At 51.1% G+C, this 13,489-nt stretch overlaps 3 protein-coding genes across 3 annotated transcripts in view; all 3 read left to right on the top strand.

Moving 5' to 3' along the window:
- The first annotated feature begins 770 nt into the window (after positions 1-770).
- On the top strand, positions 771-9,347 carry LOC112942755 (aryl hydrocarbon receptor-like). Its single transcript, XM_026033745.1, has 9 exons — positions 771-834; positions 3,609-3,796; positions 4,550-4,668; positions 5,845-5,934; positions 6,461-6,584; positions 7,179-7,321; positions 7,841-8,043; positions 8,422-8,531; positions 8,913-9,347. Exons 1-9 carry the CDS (start codon positions 794-796, stop codon positions 9,056-9,058), a joined length of 1,164 nt encoding a protein of 387 aa, XP_025889530.1. The 5' UTR covers positions 771-793; the 3' UTR covers positions 9,059-9,347.
- A 222-nt stretch (positions 9,348-9,569) lies between these two features.
- LOC112942753 lies at positions 9,570-12,822 on the top strand (the record flags this gene model as incomplete). Its single annotated transcript, XM_026033744.1, has 3 exons — positions 9,570-11,273; positions 12,097-12,189; positions 12,760-12,822. Coding segments are annotated over 2 exons (1,785 nt in total), but the record flags the coding sequence as incomplete, so codon positions are not given.
- LOC112942740 (aryl hydrocarbon receptor-like) overlaps positions 12,649-13,489 on the top strand; it is a 16,060-nt gene continuing 15,219 nt past the window's right edge. Inside the window, 2 exon segments of the mRNA XM_026033737.1 lie at positions 12,649-12,657; positions 13,225-13,301. Of these exon segments, the coding sequence (XP_025889522.1) occupies positions 12,649-12,657; positions 13,225-13,301 (86 nt within the window).

Below are 13,489 nucleotides of genomic sequence, written 5' to 3'. Positions count from 1 at the left end.
CAAGTGCCCTTGCAGTAACATGGCAGGTCCCATGCAGCGCACGTAACTGTAAAGCAGCGCAAGTGGGGAAATATAGTCCTAACTGTGCATAAAATAGARGGTTCTGACTTTACCTTCCCCCAGGAATGAGATCTGGGGCTTATAGAGACCTTGGGCTCTTTCATCCCCACAAATCTGTCAACTCAGCAAGGATTCAGAAATGGGGGAAATGAGGAAAGGGAAAGAGAGGAAAATAATATTGGGCTGATGGAGGTTGCTCAGAGTTACATGGTATGGCTGCTGGTTGGAGGGAGAGCCGTTTCTTCACCAGGTGATGGGCAAGTAATGCCCACCTCTGCTGCCTGCCCTCGGCACCCTGGCCATGGTGACCTGCGGCCATGGTGGTCCTTGCACTGCGTGGTGGCCCCTGCATGCAGTGTTTGCTGCAAATGACGGTGCTCTGAGCATAGTGGCTCCCAGCACAGTGGCAAGGTGGCCCTCAGAGCACGCTGGCTCTGGGGATGGTGGCCCAGTGAGCACATTGACCCCATGGTGGTGCTTGGTGTCTCTGAGACACCATATCTCCTTGGGGAAYAGGGTCCCATGGGGGCTTCCAAGCCTTGCTGCTCAGTGCCCGGGTACAGAGGTCCCTGCGCGGGGACCCTGCCCTGGACCAGCCGCCACGGAGCCCGTCCCGCTGTGATCCTCCTTAAAGCCCTCCCCTGGGAACGTCCCATCCCATCCCGGTCCAGTCCCGCCTGTCAGTGCCGCCCCACACTCTGGACAGGACRCCGGTGCTGTGGCCGCTGCTGACATGTATGCCCGGAGGAAGAGGAAGAAGCCAATGCCCAAGAGGTGGGCGCGAGGGGGACACGTGTCTGGGGACCCCTGCCCTGTCCCCATGGGCGCTTTGGGGTGGGCAGCTCCCTGGGGCCGGTGTCTCCTGCCCTCTGCAACCCCGAGGCTTTGCTCATTTCCGACCCTGAGGAACRGGAGTATCCAGCCTCAGTGACAGCCTTGCTTAGAGGGCAGTGCTGGGGGCACTTGTGTAAATGGAGAGTATCGCCGTCATTGCTTAATTAAAGAAYGCTAATGAGCAGGAACTAATAAATATGTTGCTCAATAGCTAGTGTGTATTGACTGCCATGATGCCSGGCTGCAGTTCATGGCTGTGGGACCCCGGATCTCATTCCCCCCCTCCCAAACTGCTCCAAAGTCCTATCAGTGTCATGGCTTGGGGTGCTAGGAATGTAGTAGACACAGGTATATATTTGTGGGAGYTGGGGGGAGAGGGAAGTGCTGGGACAGAAGGAGGGAGTGTCGCACCGCCTACGTACATGGCAAGAACGTGAGTCACAGCCTTTTTTATGCAATTACCGGGGACTTTTGAAGAAGCGAAAAAAAAACAGGGGTTGCTCTTTCTCCAAGCTTTCTCCTGCTCGCCTGTCCTGTAACAGGACTGGTGTGGTAAGTGGGCTAAGTGAGATGTCTGGTCCCTTGGTAGTTTGCTCGATGCTTCTATCTTAAACTGTGGAGAAAGACTATGTGTCAGCGTTTTGGCACCAGCAACCCTCAAATTGCCGTTTTTTAAGTTATTATCAGGTTAGGCTATATCACGTTGGCCAAAGCGGTACATTTGCTGCTGGGCTGCCCGTCCAAAGTGCAGCTGGTGAAAAACAACCCGGCCACAAGTATCACAGCCTTTGCCTCTGGAGCAAAGCTTCCCTTGCGGCTCTATGAATCAGGCAGATTTACACAGGGACCTTGGCCCTCTCCCAGGAGCTTCACCATGAGCTCAGCAGCTTGGTTGTGCTGCATTTGGTCCATGCCTATGGAATAACGCTCCTGCAGATGGGACAGTTTCTGTGGTGTGGTGGAAACACAGCACGTGCCTGTCTCCCATAGGGAGAAGAACCTGGTGGTCTTGGCAGCCGCCTCTAGCCAATGCATAAAGCACAGGCCACCATGCTGGGCTGCTCAGATGCCTTGTCCGTAGGCAAAAGAGCAATTTTCACTCCCACTATAAAGGGCAGTGCTTCTTGCCCATGTCTGGTTTCCTTTTCTTCACTTTTCCGAGTGTTTGTGGATGTATTTGGATAGTGCTTGTGCAGAGGATTCTTCTTGAAAGGGCATCTGAGAAGGCAATTTTTTTCTCTCTTTTTTTTTTTTCTTTCCCTCATCTCATCTCTGTTTCTGATGGCAAGGCCATCTTTATTTTTTCTTTATTTTTTCTTTACCTTCCTGATAAGTGTGATTTGAAAAYTGTTTGCTAACTGCTGAGTAATGGAGCATATGAGGACACTGATGCCAATATGTTTTGCCTGACGTGTCCAGACATGTCCAGCAACGAGTTGCACCTAGCCCCCGTGAGAAGCAGGGTACGTCTCTCCCAGCAGTCCTGTTGCAAAGCAGCAGGACAGACTTCTTCAGAAGAAATGCTGCAATCATCCATCCCTGATTAGAAGTCCCCTTGGTACAAATCTGCAGTGAAAATTCAATGGACACCTCATTGTATTTCATTTAATATTCATTTCTTCTCTTGCCACTCATGAAAGCAGGCCTGCCAGATGAGATTTGAGAGTAGTTTTGGAGAAGAGAGCTTAAATTGTTTCTAAGACTGGCAGATCCTCTTATCTGAAGCTGCCTTAGGAAGCAGGGATGCCTGCAGAGAGAGAATTTATGGTTAGACAAATTATATCAAAACAGTACGGGTTGCATGTTATTGAGCACAATTGAACCAAATACAGAGGGGGGGGTCTCCCAAGACGTCTAAAAGGTTTCTTTTCAAGGAAGGAAATTCAAGTGAGCATAAAAAAAAAAAAAAAAAAGACAAAGTGAAATCCCAGATTTGTGAAAGTTATTAACTTACCTCTTACTGGCTTTCTTATGACTGGGACCTTAGTCCTATGGTGTGAAACAACAGCAGCTGAAGGACACAGATCCCCATCTCCACTTAAAGTAGGAAAGAACTGCTCTCGTGAACTATTTTTGCAGATTGAGGCTTGATCCCAGGGCCCAACTTTGGCATCAGATGTTGTTTTAGATTGGAAACATCCATCTGAAGGAGTTAGAAATCAGAAAAAAAAAAAAAACACCTCTACATTAGAAATGAGGTTGTTTATTAAGTGCTGTGTGTATAGTATCTCTCTTCTGTTGGCTTTGTGCTGCAATTGACTTCCACATTCTTTGTAACATTAGTTAATGAATAAAGCAATCAAATCAGGCTCTGAGCAGTCAGATACTCTCTGATTTCTGGGTGAAGAAACAAGGCCTTGTAGGTCTTTGACCTCCATGTCCCTCTCCTGGCCAAGGCTCAGCAGTGGGCACACAGATGGCGTGGATCCAGGCTGTYGTGTCCAGCTGAGCTGTTTCAGCCAGGCTGCACGTTGTCTGTCTGAGGGCCACCCCTTGCTCCAGCTGGAGAACACCGTGCCTAAGGTGGCTCTTTGGGGTGGCTGCATCTCCCCGAGCCAGTCTGTAGACTTTCTGGTGCTGGTCCTTGCTGYCACATGGTGTTACCTTGGCCACTGATGTCTTACAGTCATTGCAACTTCAGTAAGGTCCGTGCTGGGTTTGGAAATGGCCCATTGGACAGGCCAATTGATCACATTCTCCTTGGCTTTCTGCAGCCCCAAAACACCACCCTTTGAAGTTGTGAAGTCCACTCCCTCCAAACGGCATCGAGACCGATTCAACCTGGAGCTGAACAAGCTGACCAGCCTGTTGCCCTTCCCCGAAGAGGTGCACACCAGGCTYGATAAGCTCTCCATCCTTCGACTGGCCGTGGGATACCTGAAGCTGAAGAGCTACTTCATGGGTGAGTGTCAGGGCTGGCATTGCAAGGGTTGGCTCTGCGGAGATGGGGAGATGTTGCCTCTCCACWGTGCTTGGAAAAGCTCTGGAGCTCTTGAGTCTCAATCCTCCTGAGCAACATGTGCCGTAGGGTGGAGGGTTGTGTTCTCTGAGGATAAAATGATAGGTTTAAATGATGCCAGAGCCTCGTGTGTTAATGCAGCAGGGTTGCATCTTTAGGCCTGAAATGTATTTTAGCTGAGGTAGTGACCTGAAAGCATTTTAGGGCACTGGGAAGGAAAATGAGTCAGCCCAAGGAGCCACAAAGCTGTGGGTCCTGGTAGCTAGAGGTAGCTCAAAAGGCAGCATGAAGAAAGCTGAGGCTGCTGACACTCTGAACTGCTCCTAACTCATCAAATTTGAGAGAGAAAATAGCAAAAGAAAAACAACAACAACAAAAAAAAAACCCACAATACTGATGCTTTGATGGCACATTGGATGGATGGGTCTCCGGCCCCTTTGTGTTTCTGCCCCAGATGCTGGCAGAACAGAGCCTTCCCACAAAGCAGGGGAGCTGATATCTTACAGGCAATGCTGGTCAAGAGGGGGTGGCTTTATAGAGAACTTGCTTGCAGTGGGTCTCTTCCAGCTCCCCCACATTTCGTGTTCTCCCTGAGGCAGCACAGTGTAGCCATCCAGGAGTAACGCTGAAGAGAGGAGAAGGGAGAGCTTTAGGGTTGGCCATTTCCACACTGATTTCTCACCCTCTTGCTCACAGCTACTGGGATGGATGTTGGCAGCCAGGGGCTGGATCAGCCCAAGGCAGCAGGAGAGAATGGATGGACACGTCTGCAAGCCAACAGGGCGTCCTTTCCTGAAGGGGATCTGCTGCTCCAGGTATTGGGCCACAGCTCAAGTGTCTGAGGTTCTTCTCAGCCCTGCAGCCTCTCTAGGTCTTTCTGAATGGCAGCACAGCCCTCTGGTGCATCAGCCACTCTTCCTGCTCCTCTATAATGAGCAAAAACCCCTGCTGAGGGTGCACTGTCCCTTCATCCGGGTCACTGAGGAGTAAGCTGAGCAGGACTGGACCTGGTAGTGACTCTTGAGGGACACCACTAGCTACAAGTCCCCAACCAGACTCAGCACTGCTGATTACAATGCCCTGAACTCTGCCATTCTGCCAGCTTTCAACCCAAAGATTTATGACCCCTTTTTTTTTTTCTTTTTTGTTACCTCAGGCAAGTTGCTGCTGTTGCTTTCAGTAAATGTCCCAAAAGATTAAAGCAATTCTGAGTGAAATGTTGTTTCTATTAAAAGAACCAAGTCGAGCAGCTTTAAATGGTCTGTACCCTTGGACGTTAATACTCTTCTGCTATGCATCATCCAAAACAATTCATTAGACAGCTGGTTATGCCAAAGGACCAAAGAGAGCTACTGAGTCTAAGTACAGAGCTGAGCCTAAGCACTCTCCGGGGCTTTGAATAAGGCCATATGATGTCAATGTGTTTAGCCACCAGAGAGCATCAGCAGCCTCAGGTGATTGAAGGCATCTGGAAAATGTGCAGTGCTAATGGGACAGAAATCCTGGCACTCAGCTGCCCATTTTGCCCTAGAGAGCATTTTAATGGGGCACTATGGTTTGCACAAAACTAACGCAGTGCCCCTGGAGGGGCTGCAGAGCACAAGGGAAGAGACTCCCGTGGTCCCTCTACGGATCCAGACTATGCGCTGGATCTGTACGGAGCCAATCCATATGTTCAAATGAGCAATCTTTCAAATATTCCAAGATACTAAGTAAAGATAAAAAAAAAAAAAAAAAAAGAAAGAAAAAAAAGGAGCCTKTAAGGAGCCTGTTAGCATCACAAGGCTTGTTCTCGAGGATGTTAGGATTGAAATGGCTGGGCAAAATTTCTAGCGAGCCTTACATTTTCCATAGTCTTTCCCATTTGTTCCCACTAATGAAAAAGATCCTTTCCTGTTCCTTGGACTTTCTAGAAAAGATCTTTTTTTTTTTTTTCCTGCAGCTGGATTAAAGCTATAAAGAGTAACTCTGGGCTGAATTTGCCTTTTCAGGCTCTCAATGGATTTGTCCTCACTGTGACCGGAGATGGCAACATCTTCTATGTCTCCCCTACAGTGCAGGACTTCCTGGGGTTTCATCAGGTGGGTACCACTTTTATGGGTGTAAATAAACAGTGGCAATGCAGGCAGGGGCAGCAGGTGCTGATAACCCACCTCAGTGCTCTTCCCTTCCCCCCGGCTCCCTTTGGTCATTTTTTATGTACGTTGGCAAAGGAGTTGTATTCATTGGGGGTGATTAAATCCAACAAACATGCTCATGATTTTAGTAGTGACAGCAAATGCAAACTGAGCAATGGCAGGCTCTGCATCCTCTTGGCTTTGTGTGTGAGCTTTTTGTCATATGGTTTAAATATGACAAAATGTGATTTAAATATAAAGAGAGGTGGGGAAGGAAAGGTACTCACTAGTGAGCCATGTCTGTGCCCTGGAGCACTGCAGATTACATGGGATGCCAGGGAGAAGTGGGGCTCTCCCCACTGCCCCGTCAGTGACTGCATTGGTCCCAATAGCACATCTTGCATTTCCTAAATTTCTTCTGACTTTCTTGTGGCCCCTGCCATTCTCCAGCTGCTGATCTAAACTCTTCTGCCCTGGTTTTTCATTCCAGTCAGACCTCATCAACCAGAGTGTTTATGAACTGATCCACATAGATGACAGAGCCACCTTCCACTGCCAGCTCCACTGGGCCTTGAACCCCCCCACACCCCACAGGGCCGAGTGCTCTGCCGATGGTGAGTGCAGGGGCCGGGAGGCACATCCAAGCTCGTGACCTTCAGGACCATGAACCTTTGACCTTTAGGTTCAACGTCCCACTTTGTGGACAGGCCGTGAGGCAGAAGTCTGAAAGCCACATCAGTGTTTGCAACCTGTCTGTGGGAGCCCCTGCCTTGGGAATGCTTGTGGGCTCGTGACTAAAAGGCTCTGCAGAACCCCATGGCTCTCCTGTGCTAGCTGCATAACCATGTTAGCCAAGCACAGGRGAGCCCTGAATGTTGCCACAGTTGGCACATCCCTTTCATTACCAAATGCAGCAAAGAGCAGTGATGGTTTCTTTCACTGTGCTGGGTGAACAGGGACAGCAGACAAAGGTTTTCTGCTTTCAAGCATTTGAAGTTCTCATCTTGGGGTGAGAAGGGGTTTCCTTAGCTGGAAACCRTTATCATGGTTTCTCATGATTATGGTCCCCACTTTGTGTGGAGCAACAGCACCAGAGAGCTGGACAGTACAGGATGGAAAAGCAGTGGAAAGGGTGGAAAGCAGTGTCTGTGGTGGAGCTGAAAGTGCTCTCTCTCACTCTTAACTCTCACCTCTCTCTGGTTGCACAGTCCTGCCTATTGACCAGAGTTTGCCAGCTGAACCTGATGCCACGTACAGCCCCCAGCACCTCCCCCTTGAGGACATCTGCCACACGGAGAGGAGGTTCACCTGCCGTTTCCGCTGCTTGCTGGATAACTCCTCAGGATTTCTGGTAACTCGGTCCTTTGCCAGCAGAAGAGGTAGCTCTTCCTCCAGTGCCAAGCCCAGGGAATGCAGCTCGGAGCCAGGCTTCCCTGGGAGGGATGGGATCTTGCTTGACGATGCAAATGCACCAAGCAGCCCTCCAGGGCTGGCTCTTTCAAAGCCCCAGTGTCACTTTCCATAGGTTTTACAGCCAGTACCACAGCCTACGGGCACACATTGTTGTGCACGAGGCTGGGTCAGGCCTTCAGGTAAGGTCCCTGCAGGATTTAGGCACCTCCAACTGGGTGGCCACTGAATTGGGAAGCTGCCCTGTGGGTGAAAAACTGCAATTGGGGCCAGAATCTCCAAGGGCCGATGATGACCCCATAGACTCAAACTGACAATCCTGGCAGAGTGAGCTGTTTCTGAGCTGTCCAGCCCAGTACGTTCATTAGAGGCCACTCATGTCCCATGCTGGTGTGAGTCTAGCAGCCTAATTCCCATTTCCTCATGCTCTTTGCCTCATACTCTTGTTTTCTAACCTAAGGCCTTAAATTTCTACGGACGGTTGAAATTGCTTCACGAGCTGCAGAAGAGGGCATGCAGCAGGTCCCCGGTGCCTCCCCAGCTGGCTCTCTTTGCCATTGCAACTCCTCTCCAGTCACTCTCGATCCTGCAGCTTCACACCAAAATGTTCATCTTCGAGACAAAGCACAAGCTGGACTTTACTACAACTGCCTGTGATTCCAGGTATAGTGTCTCCCTCCTTCACAGGTGCAGAATCCACAGAAGCTGAACAGAAAACCTTTAGGAGCTGGGMACTTCTGACCAAACTCCCACAGCAAACCCAGCAGGTGTCTGACTCCTTTGGAAATCTGCCTCATCCACTGCTGAGCACTTCCACAGCCCAGTTTTTTTGGCTCCTCAGTAACACAGAAAACAAACTAATTGGGTCCCAGGGCTTCCTAGCTTCTGTGTTTTAGCGCAGCAGACCCAGCTTGGGTTTCCTGTAAAATGGGATGCAGTCTAGCCCAGGCTGGAGCCTCCCTGCCACCCAAACTTAGAGCTTCTGACAGGTGCCAACTCTCCGACATTGGGAAGAGGATGCACTTTGTGCTCTGTTTTCAGGGGGCAGATGGTGCTGGGCTATACAGAGACAGAGCTGTGTATCTGGGGATCCGGTTACCAGCTTGTGCATGTGGCTGACGTGATGTACTGCGCCGAGAAGCACATGAGAAGTGAGTGTGGAGGGAACCGGGGGGACCCCTGACCGGCCTGGGGGCATCACGGCTGCATGATGAGGGCAGATCATGGGGGACTTGGCACCATCACAGCCTCCCAGTACCAGTGCAGCTCTAGCTCTGCTGTTACCTTTGCTTCTGGCATGGGCAATCCTGTCCAGGATCAGAAGTGACCGTGTGGAAGGATTTTGTGTTCTGGATGCTACTACTGCSAAGTGTCTTTGTGTGCGGAGAGAGGAGCATGGCCATGAAACACAGCATCACATGCCATGGCTGTGAGGAGAGCTTSCAGCTCGGGAGCTCTTGCACGTGTTGTCCACCCTCACAGAGTAACAGACTAATCAAGTCCGTGCCAACTGTGTTTCCTCTCTGCTCCAGTAATGAAGACGGGGGAGAGCGGCCTGACAGTTTTCAGGCTGCTGACCAAGAAGGGTGGCTGGATCTGGGTCCAGGCCGATGCCAGGCTGGTTTACAAAGGAGGTCAACCTGACTGCATCATCTCCAGACAACGAGTCCTCTCGTGAGTATCACTGGCTTCGGGGCTCGTCTCACCTTCTCCTCACTCCTTGCAGGCCAGAGGGGTGCATGGGAGTCGATTTTCCTCATGGTACCAGGAGGCAATGCAGTTGGAGGAAAGTGTGGCTGGGCTGTATGTCCAGCATCTTCCTCTGTGTATGCCTTCTTGCGGGAGAGAGACACGGGTCTGCTGGAGCTCAGGACTGGAAATGCTGTCATTAAAGCAGCTGTAGGAAGGTTGTTACAGACACAATTGTTTCTGCATCGTGGGAGCCTTGTGCATGCAGCCTTCCCCAAGCAACACAGGGACCTCCCTGGGAGCTTTCCGCACCCCCAGTCGTCCACTGCTAGGATCTCTACTAGTGACAGCCCAGCCAAGCACCATGCTTTCAGAGAAGGCAGATCTGTGAGCTCCTATGCTGCTATTTGGAGGCTGTTTTTTTGCCTTGCTCAAATAATATAATCAGGCTGCTTCCATTTCTCTTTCCTCTATCTTGAAGAAATGAAGAAGGGGAAGAATATCTGCAGAAGAGAAACCTGCAGCTGCCTCTCAATTTTGTCACGGGGGAAGCAGTCTTATACGGCAGTGATTTTCCTGACCTCCTGGATTCCTTCCAGACTGAAGAGGATTTCCAGACAAATAACAGCTCCTGCATGGAGCAGTGCTCAGCAGACCTCAGTTCTCTTCTTGGGGCCGTGACGAAGCAGGATGCACCTGGGTATGTCTCTCACGCTGATCATGTGCTGCAGCTCCCCRTGGCAGCTCTCATCTGTGAGCCTGATGGGCCAGATCCAGACAAGATAGACAGTGACACCGAGGAGGACAGCAACTCCCTCCTGGTCATCATTGAAACTCTCTTTGAGAAAAGCAAGATGGATGAGAACATCTGCCAGACCCTCCAGAACYTCAATGTGGACAACATGGATCTGCAACAGTGGCAGGAGACGCTGTTCGACTTGTGTGTAGAGCAGCTGACATCTCAGGGCAATGTTGAGCGGCTGGACAGTGAGGTGAACGCCTGCATGGAGCAAATGCCATTCAGGAAGGACACTGAGGAGAGCACGGACTTCCCGCTCTGCAGTGCAACGGGGATGTCCTGCGGTGGGGAAGGCAGTCCTGCAGCTCTCTGGGCAGTTAATTCAGCAGCTCCTGCACCACTGGGGTTTCAGACACCACTGCTGTGTCAGGCACCTGATGCACAAGACCAAGATGCTGCTGTCTCTCTTGTGCCCATTATGCCTGAGGGCAGCTYTGCTCAACCCAAAGAGCAGGTCCCATTTGACCCAGCTGGGCTCATGGGAGGAACCATCACTGGTGCTCCAGGCTCCCTCAGCAAGCCCTGTGTGACAGATCAGCTGGCAAACCAAGGACAGTGGTTTCAAGGGAAAGGTACCATTTCCCTTCCTGCAGACAGCATTGATCCTAATAACCAGAGCCAGCTGAAGGGCTCAGGATGTCCGTCTCCACTGGACTCAAATGCACTAGTGTCCCAGTGGCACAATGCTCCTGTCCTGGCAAACCCAGACAGCGTTTTAGGGCAGAGCATTGCCCCTGGACACTGCCCATCAGAAGCTTGGGTGACTGTTGCTCCAGAAGAGCTGGGAGTAGCAGCAGTGCAGATGGAGTCACAGCAAACTGCTCTGCCTGGCTCCCCAGGGCCGGGGCTGTCGCCCCTGCAGCCTGCTCCTTGCCAGGGCTTGTCCACGTCCTGCACCGTCCAGTTCTCTGCAGTTGAGGACCTCCATACTGCAGCAGCAGCTCTCCCTGTGCAAGATCCAAAGCCATCAGAAGTTGACCTGCAGCCAGGAAATGGGAAATTCCCCAAACAGCCTTCTGCTCCCCTTAACATATCCAGCATTTACTGGGAAGRGGACTGGGCGATGCTCCAAGAGGACAAGTGGTTGAGACAGCACCGGCCACAGCTTCTGCAGGCTGGGACGCATCCTCAGGGATGCAACGAGCTAACTGCGATGCAACACAACAAACTCCTGCTGGATAACGGCCTGGACCCACACACCCAGCAGATGGACCATGTTGTCTGGCCTCAGTGGGAGTACAGCGATAGCAAGGGCTTCTTTAAACAYCAATATGCCTTTATTAAGGATGTCCCTAAAATATGCCTTTCTCAGCAACCAAGGACTTGCCACAGTGAGAGCCACTCTGGGGCATCTTAYTACTCATCAGGACCCACGTTGGGTTGCTCAACAACTCTCCCTGTGGAGGTAGGTGCAATAGCACCCTCTCCYGAGCCGGACTCTTGCTGTCCGTGTCTTTCATGGAAAGACAGGCAGGTGGGTGGCCAATCTGTGTGTGAAATGCTCGGTTCAAGGTAAGATGTGAAGGCTGTGAGACCTAAAAGGCACCTGTTTACACATGTGCAGCATGTGGGGGACACGGTGACTGATGGGTTGTTTGCTGGCAGTTGTCCTATGCACCCTTTGTGTGATGGAACCATGTGGCTTCCAGCATCCTGGGCAAGAAAAATGTCTAGAAATACTTCAGACCACAAGGATTAATTTAAAGAAGTCCATTTCTTTGAATTAATGATTTTAGAATATTTTCCTCACCATTCTCCCCAAAACTATATAGGAAAAGTCTATTTTCAGACCTCAGTGTGAACTTCTCTTTGCAGTTGGGCAGCCACAGGTGTTGAAAAACACCTGGCAGCCGTGGCCTTTTCTGCACTTGCCAGGCACCTGCCAGGTGATGCTGCACACCTCCTGAGCTGTTAAGATTYTATCTTTCCGTCTGAAATAAGGTGCCCCAAGAGAGCGCTTAGGTAGCGTAGTATCAGTCCCCAGACTGACTCAACACCTCCGCTCTGCTCCKTGCTCCCTGTCTCCATCCCTTCTCCTTCCCTTGAGATCTGGGCAAAAAACAACCCAAAGGTGACCTTGCTTCCCAAAAACAGGGATGTTACGAAGCATTTAGAGATTTTGAGCTTCCCCATTCAGCCAAGTGGGGCAAGTCCAGCTGGTCTCTGTTCTGCTCACCTTGGGTTTGCCACTGACTGGTCTTTGCCTTGCCTTCCTTTCCTGTGCTCAGGGCCACCAGATGGAGGAAGCCCCTGCGATGGAGCTGACCCGTGCACTTGCTCAGGATGAYGTGATCTTCACGAAGTCCTGACAAAGAGAGGAAGTAAGAGAGCCAGTGACTGTCTTTTGCCAAGAAAATCACTTATCTAAATTCTGTTTTACTGTGTCCTACCAAAGGAATATTTTTATTTTCACCATGGGCCGAATTCCCCCAAATCTGGCAGGGAAAACTCATAGGGAAAAGAAAAATGATGGGGAATTTGATTGGAGGCCACAAGCCAGATCAGGCTGAAGTGTCAGAGGGGCTGTGGACCTCCAGATCTTTGCCCAGGAAAAATTGCCCAGGATAAGCTGTTTAGTACAAGCACCAGTAAACTGGCCAGCAGGAGAGTGATGCTAGAAATGTGCCTGTTTCAAGAGGAGGCCTGGAGGAATATCTAGGGCAGGAAAAGGACTGGACCAGCTATGAGACAGATCTTTCAGCGTAATGGTTTCAAAAACTAGGAATTTTAAGAAAAAAGACTTTTTTTTTTAACAGCACTTCTTGGCAGCCTTTTCTATCATGACACATGTAAGGTGTCATGAAAGGGTGCACAACCCAAGCCTGGGGCAGCTGAGGGCTCCATGTCCTGTGGGATTTATTAATGCTTTTTTTTTTTCTTTTGTACTGCAGGGTCTGTTCTTCCTCCCATGGCACCTTGAGGGKGTAGCACCCTATGTGATTCCCTTGATTCCGGCCAGGACAGACCCTCCATGTCCTCAATGCATTATTTGTTACTTATGTCTTAACTCATTATTGTGTTATGTATATGCATATAAAGCATATTTTTTATGACCAGAGCCCACCTTTGCACTTCATGGTTTCTTTGGATGCTGTTTGCAGACAAACGATGTTGGGAAAGAAAAAAAGAAAGCTACGTTGAAACTCATGTGCTTTGTATGTATGAAAACACAGCTAGTTTTACATCCAAGTGCAGTGTCCCTGCTTTCCTCCAGCTCCCCTGCCCCTCWGTGGACCTCCCCGCTGCGATGGCTTTTGGGCTGGAGCCCCATGGTCACCCCATGGCAGCCCCGCTGGGCTCTGTGGAGGGGACCCTTGACCCCCCAGGGGCCCTCCAGGCCTTGCCCATTCCCCTAGGGCTACGTCCGCAGCGGGTCCACGCAGAGGCCTCCTCCTGGCCGGGCTGTGACGCCGCTTCGGGCGCTGCTGCCGAGGTTGCCCAAAGCCTCACAGCGCGGGGTGACCCTCACCCTTCCGTCCCTGCCAGGCCAGGGCGCAGCAGAGCTGCCCTCCCTCCCCACGGCGACCGCCAGGAGCGAGCGCCTCGTCCCGCCGCTCCGCGGGAACCACCGGCTCGTCCCGCGGGCCGGGCACGTGTGCGGCGCCCGTGACCCCCGCGCGC

The sequence above is a fragment of the Nothoprocta perdicaria genome, unplaced genomic scaffold (genome assembly GCF_003342845.1).
Source record: "Nothoprocta perdicaria isolate Ctin4 unplaced genomic scaffold, notPer1 scaffold_132, whole genome shotgun sequence".
NCBI classification, from domain to species: domain Eukaryota; kingdom Metazoa; phylum Chordata; class Aves; order Tinamiformes; family Tinamidae; genus Nothoprocta; species Nothoprocta perdicaria.
Note: the sequence above shows the minus strand (reverse complement) of the source record. Positions and strands in the feature narration are given on the sequence as shown.